At 45.3% G+C, this 20,232-nt stretch overlaps 1 protein-coding gene across 3 annotated transcripts in view; it reads right to left on the reverse strand.

The window, feature by feature from the left end:
* NARS2 (asparaginyl-tRNA synthetase 2, mitochondrial) overlaps nt 1–20,232 on the reverse strand; it is a 102,172-nt gene that overhangs the window by 54,290 nt on the left and 27,650 nt on the right. For all 3 annotated transcript variants that reach the window (XR_005747325.1, XM_040339964.1, XM_040339965.1), the window contains exons 6-9: nt 16,926–17,006; nt 13,726–13,823; nt 8,738–8,870; nt 5,128–5,226 (exon numbers count right to left, since the gene is read on the reverse strand). Coding sequence is in view for 2 of the 3 variants with exons in the window: in XM_040339964.1 (XP_040195898.1) it covers nt 5,128–5,226; nt 8,738–8,870; nt 13,726–13,823; nt 16,926–17,006 (411 nt within the window). In the remaining variant the exon portion in view is untranslated. The remainder of the gene's footprint in view (nt 1–5,127; nt 5,227–8,737; nt 8,871–13,725; nt 13,824–16,925; nt 17,007–20,232) is intronic.

Raw genomic sequence — 20,232 nt, forward strand, 5'->3', positions numbered from 1 at the left:
TTCGATCCATGTATGGGCAGGTTAATTGTACACGAGTCGATCCATCGATTGACTTGGGTACAACCAGCCTGCTGGATTTTTTACATGCGATTATTGCCGGCGATATAGCTGCTAGCCAGGAAGGTTGCCTGCCCCCCCCCCCCCCCCCCGGCAGAACACAATAGAGCTGTGGGGGGGGGGGGGGGATTTTCCCTTGTCAACATTACCTGCTTTGATGGGGGAATTCATTGAGTGTTTTCTTTCCTTCCAACCATTGTAGAAGGTGAGATTATCAAATCATCTATGGGCTGCTTTAGACTCCAGCCAGAAGCCGCTGTCTCTGTGGGGGGGACAGGGAGGAGGATGGGGTACCGGTCAGCCTTTGATGTCACCGACTGACAACAGGACTCCAGGAAGATCAGTATAAACAACTGGGAAATCTGAGATTGGGTGGTATATTAAGAGAACCACTTACCGTATATAATCGAGTATAAGCTTTTTATACGTTTTCAGCACTTTTTTTTGTGCTGAAAATGCCCACCTCGGCTTATACTCGAGTCACCTTTTTGCGCCTGATCTCCCGAATTTTGGGGACCCGGAACCGGCTGGCCATAGGTCCCCTGGACCCCAAACTTGGCACACATGTAGCCCCTATATTCCTCTACAAGTGTGCAAAGTTTGTTGTACGGGAGACCTACAGCCGGGGAGCACTGATTTTTCAAAACCAGGCACCCCTTCCATAGACTCCCATGTTAAACGGTAATTTCTCTGGTGACCCGGTACCAGCCAGTCGCAAGTCCCCTGGACCCGGAACTTGGCACACATGTAGCCCAATTTCTTCTCTACAAGTGTGCAAAGTTTGTTGTCCGGGGGACCTACGGCTGAGGAGCACCGAATTTTCAAAGCCGGGCACCCCTTCCATAGACTCCCATGTTAAACGTCAGTCTAGGCATGGGCACAGTGAGGCATGGGCACAGTGAGGCATGGGCACAGTGAGGCATGCACATGGACACAGTGAGGCACAGTGAGGCACGTAGATGGACACCCTGGGCTTATACTCGAGTCAATACGTTTTCACATTTTTTTTGTGGTAAAATTAGGTGCTTCGGCTTATACTCGAGTATATACAGTACTTTTCGCTGCATGCACAAATGTTAACCCTTAAAAAGTTTCCATTTACATGAGCCAGACTTACCAGTGCTCAGAGAAACTGACTTGATCCACTACTGCCAAACTCCAGCAAGTTGTGTGCGTCAATGGACACACACAGCGCAGCTCTGGAGTGAGCCAGCATGAGTGCCCCCATAAACCTGCTATGGGGGCACTCAGCAGGGAGGGAGAGCCAGGACTTCCGGAAGGGGAACCTAATGCTGTGAACACACGATCGTTTTTTCCGATGAAAAAAAGTGGACTTTTTTCCATCGTAAAAAACGATCGTGTGTGGGCCCCATCAGACTTTGTTTTCATCTGTGTAAAAAAATAGAACATGTTTTGAAAAAAAAAAAAACGATAGGAAATTCTGATCGTCTGTGTGGAACTCCATCGGAGAAAAAGCATTGAACTTCATTTTTTTCGGCTCGTCGTAGTGTTTTTTTACGTCACAGCATTTTGGACGGTCAGAATTTTGTCTGATGGTGTGCAGGCAAGACTGATGAAAGTCAGCTTCATCGGAATTCCGACGGAAAATTCCTTCGGAAATCCGATCGTGTGTACGCGGCACAAGAAGAGGAAGATCAGGGTGGCTCTGTGAAAAACAGTTGCACAGTGCGGCTAAATATAAAAGCGCCATTCACACCTGAGTGTAGCACAGCAACAGCAGTACGTTTTTTTTGTTTTTTTAGCTTTTCTTTTGTGGAGCGTTTTTGGAGCGGCGCTATTCATTGGCCTCCCTCAGCTACAAAACGCTCATGTACCAAATCTTGGCACAGACCCAGTAGCGTTTGTGATTTGTGCCACGATCGTATCGCGTTTCGGCGCTCAACAATTGTGGCAAAAAAAAAAAAAAAAAATCGCACAGTGTTTGTATTAAGAAATAATGGCATTGCAAACAGGTTCTACGTTTTGCCGCAATTCTGGAATCGCGGGCAGAATCGCAAGTGATTGATGTTTGTTATCTATAAAAAATAAATAAAAAGTATCCCTTAATGCTCCATGTACACGGGACGTTTTTACAACTGCTCCTAAATGATTCAACTTGGACAGATAGTAACCCACGTTTAAAACGTCCGCTTTGCCGCGTCTAGCGGTGTTTTGCGTTTAGAAGCATTTAAAAAAAAATGTACGTTTTTTTATTTAACCACTTAAGACCCGGACCTTTAGGCAGGTAAAGGACCCGGACAGTTTTTGCGATTTGGCACTGCGTCGCTTTAATTGACAATTGCGCGGTCGTGCGACGTGGCTCCCAAACAAAGTTTGCGTCCTTTTTTTCCCACAAATAGAGCTTTCTTTTGGTGGTATTTGATCACCTCTGCGGTTTTTACTTTTTGCGCTATAAACAAAAATAAAGCGACAATTTTGAAAAAAATGCAATATTTTTTAATTTTTCTATAATAAATATCCCCCAAAAATATATATAAAAAAAAAAAAAAAATTCCCTCAGTTTAGGCCGATACGTATTCTTTTACCAATTTTTGGTAAAAAAAAAAAAAATCGCAATAAGCGTTTATCGATTGGTTTGTGCAAAATTGATAGCGTTTACAAAATAGGGGATAGTTTTATTGTATTTTTATAAAAAAAAAATTTTTTTTACTACTAATGGCGGCGATCAGCGATTTTTTTCGTGACTGCGACATTATGGCGGACACTTGGGACAATTTTGACACATTTTTTGGACCATTGTCATTTTCACAGCAAAAAAATGCATTAAAAATGCATTGTTTACTGTGAAAATGACAATTGCAGTTTGGGAGTTAACCACTAGGGGGCGCTGATGGGGTTATGTGTGCCCTCATCTGTGTTTCTAACTGTAGGGGGGTGTGGCTGGATGTGTGACGTCCTTGATTGTGTTTCCCTATAAAAGGGATCACACGATCGATGACGGCGCCACAGTGAAGAACGGGGAGAGCTGTGCTTACACACAGCTCTCCCCGTTCTTCAGCTCCGGGGACCGTTCCCGGGACTCCAGCGGCGATCGGGTCCGCGAGTCCCACGGTCACGGGGCTTCGGACCGGGTCGCGTGCATGCGCCGGCGTCGCGCGCGCGACCCCACGGCTGGGCTTAAAGAGCCACGTACAGGTACGTGGATGTGCCCAGCCGTGCCATTCTGCCGACGTATATCGGCGTGAAGGGGTCCTTGAGTGGTTAAATGGACAAAAACGTCTATAAACATAGCGCAGCTAAACGCGGTTTACCGCGTTTGGCATCTGAAACGTGGAAATCTTCTGCGTCTGAACCAATTTTTTTGTTTTCAGAGAAACGCTGTTAAACGAAACAAACGGCAGGAATAAAAGAAGTGTATTTCTGGACAGCCGCACTCTGAACAAAACGTTGCCTTTATTAAAAATAGAACAGCACTACAAGCCACAGCAAAACTGGACAGCTGACGCGTTTCACACTATTCCTAGTGTTTAATCATAGCTAAAAACGAGACTGCGTACATGGCCACATAGGATAACATTGAATGAGTTCAGGAGAAGTTGAAAAAAGCGTCCAACTGCCTCTGAACGTACGTTTAGCAGCGTCCCGTGTACATGAGGCCTTACAAAGTGTACGTCTGAGTGTAATAACAACAAACAGACAGAAGTACAGAAAAATACCTGATGACCTGCAAGAAATGCAGAGAGCTAGGGTTGTCCCGAATACCCCCGATACCGAAATAGAATACTCCCCGCTGCCGCATCCCGCCGCTACGCCGCATCCCCGCTTGGTTAATACGGGCGGGGAACATTACAGCTTTCATTTGAATAGCTGTAGTGTTTCCCGCCGCGCCGCGTATAGACACTCCCCCTTGCTCGGGTGAACTGTCCAATCCCAAAAAAGGGGGAGTGTCTATACGCAGCGCGGCGCGAAAGACTACAGCTATTCAAATGAAAGCTGTAATGTTCCCTGCCCGTATTAACCAAGCGGTGGCACGGCAGCATGTACGGTAAGGGGGACATGGCTGCATATGGGGGGGGGACATGGCTGGATATGGGGGGGGGGGACATGGCTGGATATATGGGGGGGGGACATGGCTGGATATATGGGGGGGGGACATGGCTGGATATATGGGGGGGGGACATGGCTGGATATAAGGGGGGGGGGGACATGGCTGGATATATGGGGGGGGGGGACATGGCTGGATATATGGGGGGGGGACATGGCTGCATATATGGGGGGGGGGACATGGCTGCATATATGGGGGGGGGGACATGGCTGCATATATGGGGGGGGGACATGGCTGCATATATGGGGGGGACATGGCTGCATATATGGGGGGGGACATGGCTGCATATATGGGGGGGGACATGGCTGCATATATGGGGGGGACATGGCTGCATATATGGGGGGGACATGGCTGCATATATGGGGGGGACATGGCTGCATATATGTGGGGGGACATGGCTGCATATTTGTGGGGGGACATGGCTGCATATTTGTGGGGGGACATGGCTGCATATTTGTGGGGGGACATGGCTGCATATATGGGGGGGGACATGGCTGCATATATGGGGGGGACATGGCTGCATATGTGGGGGGGACATGGCTGCATATGGGGGGGGGACATGGCTGCATATGGGGGGGGGACATGGCTGCATTTGGGGACACATTTTAAAAAAAGTATCGGTATTCGGTATCGGCGAGTACTTGAAAAAAGTATCGGTACTCGTACTCGGTCCTAAAAAAGTGGTATCGGGACAACCCTACAGAGAGCTCTTGGCTTCTTCTAACAATCTGACAACACTGCCTCTGCTGCACTGAAATCCCAAGCTGGGTCGTCAGTACTGCTCAGTTCTCTCTTCCCAGACTAGAGAACACCCCCCCCCCCCCTCTCCTCATTTCCATAACATAGTCCAAGGGAAGAACTGGGCACAGCTATGATTTGCAGAGTTGCCCAGGGTACCCAGGGTCTGGATGGGCAGGTTTGTGAAGTCCTGATAATGATGACACCACAACACCCTATAAGGACTATGAAAATCCAGGACTTTGCTGCTATGACATCATACTTACTTTCTGTCCTGGGGAGACGTATTTGAAAAATAAAGCCAAATCTTCAGCACATTTGTCAAGCAATGCGGAGGTTGTCCTTTTAAATAAGTCCTCCATCACCTAGAAATAAAAATATAAAACGTCATTGGAAATTATTTAGCATTGCCCCGTTACCCACAGATAGAATTCAAACTGAAAATATATAGCTGGGGAATAAACATTTTTTGGGCATCTCTAGTAAAAATGGTAAAATGCTAACACAATAAAAACTATAGTAGACAGGAGGAGTTGCGCTGTAGTTTCACCGTAAACCTGACAACCCCACCCCCCCTTCTATCAATCAATGGATTGCATACAGATAAACTGTAAAAAAAAAATAAAAAATAATAATAATAATAATAATAATAATAATAATAATAATAATAATAATAATAATAATAATAATAATAATATACACAATAAAAAAATAAAAAGCAGGTTCACTTTAACACAGCAACCTGCATGGTACCAAGATCAAGTGGTGGGCAAGAGGGACAGCTGCCCTGGGCACAGCCGAGCAAGGCGGCCACTAAAACGGACACAGGGCAGTAAACTCACTCTATGGTATACATTAACAGTACTACATGTACAGTACTGTGCAAAAGTTTTAGGCAGGTGTGAGCAAATGCTGTAAAAAGTAAGAATCCTTTCAAACATATATATATATATTTATTTTTATAAATTTACTGCGGGCCAGATCCACAGAAGAAGTACGCCGGCGGCGTATCTACTGATACGCCGGCGTACTTTCACATTTCCCGCGTCATATCTTTAGTTTGAATCCTCAAACCAAGATACGACGGCTTCTGGGTAAGATCCGACGGCTTTGTACGCCTTCGGATCTTAGATGCAATACTTCGGCGCCCGCTGGGTGGAGTTCGCGTCGTTTTCCGGCGTCGAGTATGCAAATTAGCGATTTACGACGATCCACGAACGTACGCGCGGCCGTCGCATTTTCTAACATCGTCTCTAGTCGGCTTTTTCCGGCGTATAGTTAAAGCTGGTATTTCGTGGCGTATAGATAGACTTGCCATGTGAAGTATGGCCGTCGTTCCCGCATCGAAATTTGACATTTTTTTTTTTTTTTTTTGCGCAAGTCGTCCGTGAATAGGGATGGACGTAACTCACGTCTAAGTTCAAAAAATGACGTCGTTGTGACGTCATTTCGCGCAAAGCACGGCGGGAAATTTCAAAACGGAGCACGCGCAGTTCAATCGGCGCGGGGACGCGCTTCATTTAAATGAAACCCGCCCAATTCGAAATCCGCCGCCAGAAATACACTACGCCGCCGTAACTTAAGGCGCGAACTCGCTGAGGATTCGAATATACGCCAGGTAAGGTACGGCGGCGTAGTGCATCTCTGATACGCTGCGCCGATCCAAATGTATGTGGATCTGGCCCTAAATCACTAACTTTGTGCGAGTGTAAGAACTGATGCTGGTTTGAAGCCAAGGGGCGGTCACACCAAATTTGTATTGTTTATCTTTATTAAAATTACAAAATGAAAAGTGAGCGAACAGAAGAAAAATCAAAATCAATAATGGGTGTGACTATCCTTTGGCTGGCTTCAAAACCAGCATCCATTCTCACACTTGCACCAAGTTAGCGATTTTGTAGCATTAGAAGCAGGTGTATATTTAACCAATTATACCAAGCAAGTGCTAATGATCATCAATTTTATAGGTAGGTTGAAACACAGTCAGTCGTTAACATCCATCTGATCATCTCCCACAGCTACTATCCTCTGTTCCACTTGACCCTCCCTTCTGGATTGTAAGCTCTATTGAGCAGGGCCCTCGGATCCTTCCTGTATTGATTTGTATTGTGACTCTGTACTGTCTTCCCTGATGTAAAGCGCTGCGCAAACTGTTGGCACTATATAAAATCTTGTATAACCACTTAAAGCGGGAGTTCACCCATTTAAAAAAAAAAAAAAAATCTCCCCTTAGCTTCCTGCTCGTTCGGTCTAGGGGAATCGGCTATTTATATTAAAATATGTGCAGTACTTACCCGTTTTCGAGCTGCATCTTCTTCCGTCGCTTCCGGGTATGGGTCTTCGGGAGCGGGCGTTCCTTCTTGAGTGACAGCCTTCCGAGAGGCTTCCGACGGTCGCATCCATCGCGTCACTCGTAGCCGAAAGAAGCCGAACGTCGGTGCGGCTCTATACTGCGCCTGCGCACCGACGTTCAGCTTCTTTCGGAAAATCGTGACGCGATGGATGCGACCGTCGGAAGCCTCTCGGAAACCTGTCAATCAAGAAGGAACGCCCATTCCCGAAGCCCATACCCGGAAGCGACGGAGAGGATGCATCTCGTAAACGGGTAAGTACTGCACATATTTTAAAATAAATAGCCGATTCCCCTAGTAATAACGAGCAGGAATCTAAGGGGGAAAAGTGCCCTCTAAGGGTGAACCCCCGCTTTAAGGACCGGACCAATATGCTGGCTAAAGACCCAAGGGGTTTTTACAATTCGGCACTGCGTCGCTTTAACAGACAATTGCGCGGTCGTGCGACGTGGCTCCCAAACAAAATTGGCGTCCTTTTTTCCCCACAAATAGAGCTTTCTTTTGGTGGCATTTGATCACCTCTGCGGTTTTTATTTTTTGCGCTATAAACAAAAATAGAGCGACAATTTTGAAAAAAATGCAATATTTTTTACTTTTTGCTGTAATAAATATCCCCCAAAAACATATATAAACAATTTTTTTTTCCTCAGTTTAGGCCGATACGTATTCTTCTACCTATTTTTGGTAAAAAAAAAAAAAAAAAAAAAAAATCGCAATAAGCGTTTATCGATTGGTTTGTGCAAAATTTATAGCGTTTACAAAATAGGGATAGTTTTATTGCATTTTTATTAATTTTTTTTTTTTTACTACTAATGGCGGCGATCAGCGATTTTTTTCGTGACTGCGACATTATGGCGGACACTTCGGACAATTTTGACACATTTTTGGGACCATTGTAATTTTCACAGCAAAAAATGCATTTAAATTGCATTGTTTATTGTGAAAATGACAGTTGCAGTTTGGGAGTTAACCACAGGGGGCGCTGTAGGAGTTAGGGTTCACCTAGTGTGTGTTTACAACTGTAGGGGGTGTGGCTGTAGGAATGACTATCGATCGAGTCTCCCCTATAAAAAGGATCACTCGATCGATGCAGTCGCCACAGTGAAGCACGGGGAAGCCGTGTTTACATACGGCTCTCCCCGGTCTTCAGCTCCGGGGAGCGATCGCGACGGAGCGGCTATAAACGAATAGCCGCGCCGTCATCCCGGATCGCTCCCCGAGGCTTACTGACCGCCGCATGTCCCGATCGGACCCCCCACCCACGTCTAGCAGAGGACGTACAGGTACGTGATTGTGCCTGTCCGTGCCATTCTGCCGACGTAAATGTACATGAGGAGGTCGGGAAGTGGTTAAAGAAATTTGGTAAACATATATACTTGACAGAAAAAACTGGGGTATTTAATACAGAAAAAATAAAATAAATAATAATAATAATAATAATAATAATAATAATAAACAGCTGTGTAGGATGCTTATGACTGGGTGAGTAACAGCCAAACTCTGCTATGAAGGTACTCCTAGTTACCTGCATGATGTCCTCCAGGCTCTCTGTAAAGGAGATTTCAGCCTCTACCATGTAAAACTCCGCCAAATGTCGCCGGCTTTGCGAATTCTCGGCTCTAAACGTCGGCCCGAAGGTGAACACTCTTGTGAAGGCGCTGGAGGTGGAGACAAAATGAGAAGATGATGCTTAATAGTAAAAAAAAAAAAACACAAGAATGAGCTTAGCTGTAGGATCTCTTAGGTCTGTGGAGGCTCAACCTGTGGCCCTCCAGCTATTGCGGAACTACAAGTCCCATCATGCCTCTGCCTTTGGAAGGCATGCTTGTAACGGTCAGCCTTGCAATGCCTCATGGGATTTGTAGTTCTGCAACAGCTGGAGGGCTGCAGGTTAAGCACCATGTCTTATGTCTATGGAGCCGAACCTTCTAACAATTCAGTTATTTTCCCTCTTTAGGTTGCTGAAGATTCCATACTGCGCTGTATGATATGAGGGGGGGAGGGCGATACTTACACCCCAACAATGAGCTTCTCTTATCTACTCCATTTTAGTAAAGATACCATGGAAAGTGTTCTGTTATATCTGTTCAATAAGTGCAAAATAAAAAATTGGGGTAGATTCAGTAACATTTGCGCAGTTTTTACGTAGGCGCAGGGCACTGTTTTTGCCCTGCGCCCCCCGCAAATTTTCTGCGCTACCCTCGGTTCACGGAGCAGTAGCTCCGTAAATTGCGTGGGCGCTCCGGCAAAATGCCCGGCGTAAGCGCGCGCAATTTAAATGATCCCGTAGGGGGCGGGAATCATTTAAATTAGGCGCGTTCCCTCGCCGAGTGTAGGGCGCATGCTCCGTCGGGAAACTTTCCCGACATGCATTGCGGCAAATGACGTCGCAAGGACGTCATTTGCTTCAAAGTGAACGGCGTCCAGCGCCATTCACGATTCACTTAGGCAAACTATGTAAAATTTAAACCTCGCGACGCGGGAACGACGGGTATCCTTAGCATTGGCTGCCCCTGCTTTTTAGAATGTGCAGCCTTACGCGAAACCCGACGTACGCAAACTGCGTACGCAGGGCTCGCGTAACGTTGTGAATCGCCGTTAGTATGCAATTTGCATACTATACGCTGACCACAACGGGAACGCCACCTAGCGGCCTGCGTAAGAATGCAGCCTAAGATATGAGGGCATAAGAGCCTTATGCCACGCATATCTTAGGCTGCAGTCGGCGTAACGAGCTCTCTGAATCAGGAGAAGTCGTTACGCCTGCGCAAGTAAGCAATTGCGCTGCGTAACTATGGTTACGCAGGCGCAATTGCTCTTTGAATCTGGGCCACTGTTAATCCTGCCAGAAATCCTATGAGATCCCAGCTTCCTGTAGTGAGCTGACAACACTGTCTGTACTGGAAGAAATTCCCAAGAATACATGTGTGAACTACAGAACACCCCACCGCCCTAATGTTACGTGAAGAGTAAAGCAGTAGTCCTAAAGCACTTTCTGTTCTAGGGTGCTCCTTCAGTGAGCGTCGTTACCCTAGGACAGGAAGTGTGTTACTGGCAGGATCAACCAGGTGTAACCGCTGCCGGACTGCCCCATGCAGATATTCTGCTGCTCTGGATCACATATCTGGTATGTGATCAGCGCTTCCGGGTAATAGGTGCGCGCACTCACGCACCCGCCATCCCAGCTGTGCTGTGATTTGTTACAGCACAAGCTGATCGCCGGTGTTCTGTAAAAAGTAGCCAACCCATCAGAAACTCCAACCACATCACTTCTAGGTTTCTTTAACCACTCAAAGACCCCCTACCAACGATATACGTCGGCAGAATGGCACGGCTGGGCACATCCACGTACGTGGCTCTTTAAGCCCAGCCGTGGGGTCGCAGGCGCGTGCACGCGACCCGGTTCGAAGCGCCGCGGGACTCGCGGACCCGATCACCACTGGAGTCCCGCGATCGGTCCCCGGAGCTGAAGAACGGGGAGAGCTGTATGTAAACACAGCTTCTCCGTTCTTCACAATCGATGCGCCGCCACAGTGATTCCCTATAAAAGGGAACACGCGATCGATGATGACACACCTACAGCCACACCCCCCTACAGTTGTAAACACACATGAGGTCACACATAACCCCTTCAGCACCCCCTAGTGGTTAACTCCCAAACTGCAATTGTCATTTTCACAGTAAACAATGCATTTTAAATGCACTTTTCGCTGTGAAAATGACAATGGTCCCAAAAATGTGTCAAAATTGGCCGCCATAATGTCGCAGTCACGGAAAAAAAAAAAAAAATCGCTGATCGCCGCCATTAGTAGTAAAAAATAAAAAAAATGAATAAAAATGCAATAAAACTATCCCCTTTTTTGTGAACGCTATAAATTTTGCGCAAACCAATCGATAAACGCATATTGCGTTTTTTTTTTACCAAAAATAGGTAGAAGAATACGTATCGGCCTAAACTGAGGAAAAAAATATTTTTTTTATATATATTTTTAGGGGATATTTATTATAGCAAAAAATATTGCATTTTTTTCAAAATTGTCGCTCTATTTTTGTTTATAGCGCAAAAAATAAAAACCGCAGAGGTGATCAAATACCACCAAAAGAAAGCTTTATTTGTGGGAAAAAAAGGACGCCAATTTTGTTTGGGAGCCACGTCGCACGACCGCGCAATTGTCAGTTAAAGCGACGCAGTGCCGAATTGCAAAAACTGTCCGGGTCCTTTAGCTGCCTAACGATCCGGGTCTTAAGTGGTTAAACCACCAGCAAAATGAAGATTTTGACAAATTGCTGTTTGGACACAACACCAGCAACCGAATACAGTCCGGTACAGGAAAATGTTGCCGTTTTGACAGCACAGCGGCCAACAAGGACAAAGTTGTCGCCGCCTTGGAGGCGGCCATTTTGTTGGCAAGCATCAGTGAACAGTAACAATCTCTGCTCATAATATATTGCACTGGACTCGATTTAGTTGCCGGTGTTGTGTCCAAACAGCAACTCGTCAAAATCTCCAATTACTGATGGCTTAAAGAAACCGGAAGTTAAGTAGTCGGTGTTTCTGACGCGTTGACTATTTTGACAGAACACCGGCACCCACTCATCAGCCTATGCACCAAAAATAAACTCATGCAAGAAAGGGCATCCTCCTCATGGTGTAGCAGGTTAGGATACCCCTGAGGAAGTCATTTGACCGTGACAACACGCTTTGGGTGGAGCCGGGTGACACTGCCGATACCGGAAGTGAAGCAGGAGCCTTCGAGACCTGCTGTCAGTCAGAAGTAGGAGGTTTTTTTTTTTTAACTTGAGAGTATAAGTTACAACTTATTACACCATGAGGGTGCATTTTCTTGCATGAGTTTATATACAGTGGCAGATCCGCAAATTTAAAGGGCCATACACCAAATTACGGAAAGAGACCCATGACATCAGAAGGTGCGTAGAAGGAGGAGCGCAGAAGAGCTCAGTTTCTTGTACCCCAGAGTAGGAGTGCCCCCCTCCTCCTATACACCTATATAAAAACTCATGCAAGAAAGGGCATCCTCATGGTTAAGCAATTTAAGATACCCCTGAGGAAGTCACGTGACAACACGCGTTGGGTGGAGCCGAAAGACACTGCCGATACCGAAAGAAAACGATGCAGTAGCCTCCGAGCCCCGCTATTCAGAAGAAGAAGGAGCATTTGTTAAAATATGCAACACTTGCATCCAAGTTATTCTATATATTTGTATTCATTTTGTAACATTAAATAAATCTTTAATTTTTGTGAAACTATATAGTGTTCTTTTTTGGTACCAGTAAAGTCCGCTCAAATGTGAAAACACTGGGGTGGATTCAAGAAGCGATAGCGCCTGTGTAACCATAGGTTACACAGCGCAATTGCTTACTTGCCCCGGCGTAACGAGTGCTCCTGATTCAGGAACCTTGTTACGCCGACTGCAGCCTAAGATCTGCGCGGCATAAGGCTCTTATGCCCGCATATCTTAGGCTGCATTCTTGCGATGGCCGCTAGGTGGCGTTCCCGTTGTGCTCAGCGTATAGTATGCAAATTGCATACTAACACCGATTCACAACGTTGCGCGAGCTCTGCGTACGCAATTTACGTTGTTTCCGTACGGCGGTTTTTGCGTAAGGCTGCCCCTGCTATTAGCAGGGGCAGCCAATGTTACATATACCCGTCGTTCCCGCGTCGCGAAATTTGAATTTTACGTACTTTGCGTAAGTGATTCGTGAATGGCGCTGGACGCCATTCACGTTCACTTTGAAGCAAATGACGTCCTTGCGACGTCATTTGCCGCAATGCACGTCGGGAAAGTTTCCCGACGGAGCATGCGCTCTACGATCGGCGCGGGAACGCGCCTAATTTAGATGATTTCCGCCCCCTACGGGATCATTTAAATTTCGCGCGCTTGCGCCGGGCATTTTGCCGGCGCGCCCGCGCAATTTACGCAGCTTCTGCTCCGTGAATCGAGGGCAGCGCAAGAAAATTGCGGGGGCGCAGGGCAAAATCGTTGCCCTGCGCCTCCGTAATAAATGCGCAAATGTAGCTGAATCCGGGCCACTATTTTCTAACAGTTCTTATTGGATGTGGTACCCCCTTAGCTATCTTACTTTAAACATTACATCCAAGTTAAAAAAAAGTACTACTTCTGACTGACAGCGGGGCTTGGAGGCTCCCGCATCACTTTTGGTCTCTGCAGTGTCATCCCGCTCCACCCAATGCGTGTTGTCACGGCCACGTGACTTCCTCATGTCGGCCGCTGTGCACTGGAGCCATTCAGAGAATGCTTTGCCTTCTCTGAATGAATGCAAAGCGCTCTCTGATTGGATGAGGCGGAGAGCGCAACGTCACTTCCCCGCCCCTTCACCTCCTCCAATCAGAGAACGATCTGCCTCCAGTGGCAATCTTGATATAAAAGGAATCAGATACCAGAATTTTCCATAAACTGGAATGATTGCCTTCAGTGACACTCCCTAAGGGTTTTGGGATTATTGCACCATACACATACACAGCCTTACCCTGACATAACTTCCAGATGTAGCTGACCCGACACAGTGAGGAACGCTGGAACCCCGAAAAACCCTCCGTCTCCTGGAGCAGGGTCCTTCTTCCCAGCCTGCAACAAGCAACATTTGTTAGAACACAGTCCTATTACTAGATAGAATATACAGAGTAGGCGCTACTCTTCATCAATACAGAGATCAAAAGACACCGCGCATTTAACCACTTTCACACCGCGCCTATTCTGGCACTTCTCTCCCTCATGTAAAAATCATACATTTTTTTTGCTAGAAAATTACTCAGAACACACACACACACACACACACACACACACACACACACACATATATATATATATATATATATATATATATATATATATATATATATATACACACACACACACACACACACACACACACACATATATATATATATATATATATATATATATATACACACACACACACACACACACACACACACACACACACACACACACACACACACACACACACACATATATATATATATATATATAATTTTAGCAGACACCCCAGGGATTAAAGTGGCGGTCATTGCAACTTTTTTATCTCGCACAGTATTTGCGCAATAAAACGCCTTTTTTTTTAAATTAAAAAAAAATAAAATAACAAAAACAGTAAAGTTAGCCCAATTTTTTTGTATAATGTGAAAGGTGATGTTACGCCGAGTAAATAGATACCCAACATGTCACCCTTTAAAATTGCGCACACTCATGGAATGGCGCCAAACTTCAGTACTTAAAAATCTCCATAGGCGACGCTTTAATTTTTTTTACAGGTTACCAGTTTAGAGTTACAGAGGAGGTCTAATGGTAGAATTATTGCTCTCGCTCTAACGCACGTGGCAATACCTCACATGTGTGGTTTGAACGGTGTTTACATATGTGGGCGGGACTTACGTGCGCGTTCGCTTCCTAGCGTGAGCTACTGGGTACAGGGGCGTTTTAATTTTTTTTTATTTTGCTTAATTTTTTTTATGTAAACATTCCTTGTAATAGGAATAGTGTGTGACAGGTCCTCTTTATGGAAAGATGCGGGGTCAATAAGACCCCACATCTCTCCTCCAGGCTGGAAAGCATGAGATTGTGAAAAAAAATAAAAATAATAATAATAATAATAATAATAATAATAATAATTCACTGATCTCATGCTTTCAGCCGCGATTGCGGCTTTGTTTACTTCCGGGTACCTGGGTGTGACGTCATCACATCGCGCCCGGGCCTCTGACTGTCATAGAGATGACCGCTGATCACATGGTCAGCGGAAATCTCTATCCTCATTCGGCGGCGGCCAATTCGTTCTCTGGGCCTCCGATGACATGGTAGAGCGCGGAGAAGCACGGAATGTCGGCGGGAGGGGGCATCCGCCGCTATGATCATTCTTATGGTGCACAGAATCGCCGCCTGAAAAGAAGGATATCTGAATGATGCCTGTAGCGCCCCCGTCATTCAGATATCCCCCCTAAAGTACGTCATATGGCGTCCTATGGTAGGGAAGTGATTAAGGAATATTGTGAAATGGCTTCTCATAGGTGCTCCACCATGTGTGAGAAAAGGTCTCACTCACCAGAAGCCAATGACCACTGAAGGTCTCAATCGCTTTTCATATGATCATGGAAGGTCTATTAAAACTCTTCAAAATAATTTCAGAGAAGGTATGGGATGGATCCACAGTCCGCCTTGTGCTCCACAGTAGTGCCCTCTCATGGGTGATGGGTGAGGATCGCCAAATATGAACTGAGTGATGTCAGCCCGGCCAATGACAGCGGCCAGCAATCGAGACCGGGAAGCCGGACGCCGACATATTCAATGCATATCAATGGGGTGGGGAGCCCCAGGATGCCGCATTGCTGGAGACAAGGTGAGCATAGTTCCGCTTTAACAGGGTCTTTATGCCCAGGGGGCAGGACAAACCAGCTGATCTCATAACCACTGTGATTGGCCATCGCAGTGGTCACATAATTGGGAGTCTCACAGACTGCCAATTATTAGTAGAGACTGAGAGCTGTCCTTGACAGATCCATCACTGTGCTGGGGGTGAGAAGTGAGGAGATGATATCTCATCAGGAGATGATCAGAGACTGCAGACACGCTACATGAGATGGTCAGAGACTGCAGACACACTAGTAGAGATGGTCAGAGACTGCAGACACGCTAGAGGAGATGGTCAGAGACTGCAGACACGCTAGAGGAGATGGTCAGAGACTGCAGACACGCTGGAGGAGATGGTCAGAGACTGCAGACACGCTAGAGGAGATGGTCAGAGACTGCAGACACGCTAGAGGAGATGGTCAGAGACTGCAGACACGCTAGAGGAGATGGTCAGAGACGGCAGACACCCTAGAGGAGATGGTCAGAGACGGCAGACACGCTAGAGGAGATGGTCAGAGACTGCAGACACGCTAGAGGAGATGGTCAGAGACTGCAGACACGCTAGAGGAGATGGTCAGAGACTGCAGACACGCTAGAGGAGATGGTCAGAGACTGCAGACACGCTAGAGGAGATGGTCAGAGACTGCAGACACGCTAGAGGAGATGGTCAGAGACTGCAGGCACGCTAGAGGAGATGGTCAGAGACTGCAGGCACGCTACAGGCGATGGTCAGAGACTGCAGACATAATATAGAAGATGGTCAGAGACTGCAGACATAATACAGGAAATTGTGAAAAAAATGGAAACAAATCACAATGAGTGGAACCACATCCAATACTGTGGTAGAAAAAAAAAATGAGAAATAGAGAAGCGGACTTTTAAGGCTGCCACTATAAACTCAGTAAGGAAATTACTGGGATAATAGTGACAGCCTTAAAAGTCCGCTTCTCTATTTCTCTCATTTTTTCTTCCATACTACAGGAGATGGTCAGAGACTGTACTGTACTAAAGGGGTTATTGGAGACTGGGGCCATGCTACAGGAAATGGTCGAAGTCTGGAGGACACGTTACAAGAAACGTTTAGGAGATCACAACCATTAAAGTCCTTCTACAATTCAGTGATCCTTGCAGTCCCTATAGGAAAAAAGTTACTGGCACCACATTTGATAATCCATAATAAATAGAAAACATACAATAAATAAAATAATAAAATGTATATTTTTATATATATATATATATATATATATATATATATATATATATATATATATATATATATATATATAAAAAGGGAGCACCTACCTCGACCTGGAAGAGCTCTCCCCCGCCCTCGCAGTCATTAGAGGTGATTATTGGGGTGTGGGTGTGAATATATCCATGACTCTAGAGGCAGAGAGAGAAGAGAGGTGTGAAGTCACATTCTGGAACTTTGCCCCAAATTCCAACAGCAAATGGCCGATGGAGCCTACACACACGGTCGGAATTTCCGACAAAAAGCTCCCACCGAACATTTGTTGTCGGAAATTCCGAGCGTGTGTACGCGGCATTAAATCTCACCATACACGTTAGAATGCGACTATACAATCCTTGCACTAGGTGTGGTCACGGAGACTGTAACATGCATTTAATACTCTATTTACCACTTATGAAAACATGAATGCCGTTCTTTTAGACATTGGAGTTTAGTTGCGGTCCGGCGCACACACCATGCATGTGTTTTCAATGAACGAAGTGCGCCATCTTGTGGTGACATTTAGGAAAAGCATGCAAGAATTGCTTTTTGAAGAACTACAGTATATTTAGAGATAAATATGTTGTTTGAATGCATTTTGACATGTAGGAGGACAGTGGCAGGACAGGTATCTGATGCCTATGAACATCTGGAATGACTTCATGCCAGAGCTTCTTCCAAGCATTATTATCTTTGGCTAATGGATATTATCTTAGGATAAGCTTCCCCCATTTTGGCCTTGGATAGGCAATGTTTTCAGGCCCCGGTTGTCCCGGTGGCACTCTGCTATACCAGCATAATTTACCCGTACAGAAGTCCTTAAAGCGGAACTTCATTCTCGCAATCATCACTGACTATTTTCAATCCTGCTGCTACAATTAGTAAATAGATAGGAAAGTATATCATATGTACTTGTTTTAAGCATTTTTTTTTTCTTTTTTACATTTTTTAGTTGCTCCCTGTTTTTTTTTTTTTATATATATTTATTAGATTTATTTATTTATTTTTAACCACTTAAAAGCGGGAGTTCACCCAAAAATATTTATAATATATATATATATATATATATATATATATATATATATATATATATATATATATATATATATATATATATATATATATATATATATATATATATATATATATATATATAATATATATATATATTTTTGCTTATTTATCCCCGTACATACCGTATTTTCACCGCTGCTTCCGGGTATGTCTTCTGCGGGACTGGGCGTTCCCAATTGATCGACAGGCTTCCGACCTTCGCATACTGCGCGTCACGAGTTGCCGAAAGAAGCCGAACGTCGGTGCGGTTCTATACCTCGCCTGCGCACCGACGTTCGGCTTCTTTCGGAAACTCGTGACGCGCTGTATGCGACGGTCGGAAGCCTGTCAATCAATTAGGAACGCCCAGTCCCGGAGGAGACATACCCGGAAGCGGCGGTGAAAAAAAGGTATGTACGGGGAAAAAAATTAAAAAAAACAGCCGATTGTCATTCTGACAACTCGGCTGAATGTAATGTTAAAAATTTATTTTTTGGGTGAACCTCCGCTTTAAGGACCCCCCCTACCGACGATAAACGTCGGCAGAATGGCACGGCTGGGCACAATCACGTAACTGTACGTGTCTCTTTAAGGCCCAGCCGTGGAGTCACGACCGCGCACACGGGACCTGATCACCGCCGGTGTCCCGCGATCGGTCACCAGGGCTGAAGAACGGGGAGTGTAAACACACCTTCCCCGTTCTTCATTGTGGCAATGTCAGCTAACGTCTGTTCCCCGATATAGGGAAAGACAATCACTTATGTCACACGTCCAGCCCCGCCCCCCCCCCCCCCTACAGTTAGAAACACATATGAGGTCACACTTAACCCCTTCAGCGCCCCCTAGTGGTTAAAAGGAGTTGTAAAGGAAAAAACATTTTTTGCTGAAATGACTGTTAACAGGGAATAGAGACATAGGGGCAGATTTACATAGAATCCGCAGCGGCGTAGCGTAAGCCATTTACACTACGCCGCCACAACTTAGTGGAGCAAGTGCCGTATTCTCCAAGCACTTGCTCCGTAATTTGCGGCGGCGTAGTGTAAATGGCCCGGCGTATGGCCACGTAATTCACAGGGGGCGGCTTGTATTTAAATTAAGCGCGCCCCCGCGCCGATCGAACTGCGCATGCGCCGGCCGTAAAAATAGCCCAGTGCGCATGCTCCAGCTCACGACGAAAAACGTCAATGAAGCCGACGTGAGCGTCATTGACGTAAAGTCCTATTCGCGAACGACTTAGTAAAACGACGTAAACGGCGGAAAAAGACGACGCTGACCCGACGCCATACTTAACATGGCATACGGCGGACTGACGTAAGGTGGTTACCCCTCATATAGCAGGGGTAACCTTACGCTTACGGAAACAACGACGAGGCGGCGCAAAATCGTTCGGGAATCGGCGTATCAGGCTCATTTGCATAGTCAAATGAGAACGTAAACGCCACCTAGCGGCCAGCATAGAATTACATCTAAGATCCGACGGTGTAAGCGACTTACACCTGTCGGATCTACGCCGTATCTATGCGTAAATGATTCTAGGAATCAGACGCATAGATACCCGGGGCCAAAAACAGAGATACGACGGTGTATCTTGAGATACACCGTCGTATCTCTTTTGAGAATCTGGCGCATTATAGTTAACTGATTCCTTTTAAAATTGATTAAAAATAGATAAAAATCAATCATATAATGTACCTCTAGTTTCGTTTTTGCATCTAGTTTCGTTTTTGCATGTTATCCTGTCTCTGTGCTGTATAGAGCCATAGAGCAGTGATGGTTTGGAAAATGAAACATGAATCTCCCAGCACTGTGGTGATCAGGAAACAGACAACCAGGAAGTGTCCAGAACAGAGAAGAATTACAGCAACATCAGAGCAAAAATGAACAACGAGGACATGAAACCAGGACTGCAGTAAGGTAAAGGAAGCTATTTAGCTAAAAAAAAAAAAAAAAAATCCTTTAGTGACCCTTTAACTACTAAACAGCAAATGTCATTTTCGAAGTAATCGGTGCATTTTTTAGCACTTTTTGCTGTGAAAATTACAATGGTCCCAAAAATGTGTCAAAATTGTCCGATGTGTCCGCCATAATGTCGCAGTCACGAGATAAAAAAAAAAAAAAAATCTCTGATCGCTGCCATTAGTAGTAATAAAAAAATAAAATAAAAAATATTAGTAAAAATGCAATAAAACTATCCCCTATTTTGTAGACGCTATAACTTTTGCGCAAACCAATCGATAAACGCTTATTGCGATTTTTTTATACCAAAAATATGTAGAATACATAAACTGAGGAAAATTTTTTTTTTATATATTTTTGGGGGATATT

This window comes from Rana temporaria, chromosome 2 (assembly GCF_905171775.1).
Source record: "Rana temporaria chromosome 2, aRanTem1.1, whole genome shotgun sequence".
Taxonomy (NCBI): domain Eukaryota; kingdom Metazoa; phylum Chordata; class Amphibia; order Anura; family Ranidae; genus Rana; species Rana temporaria.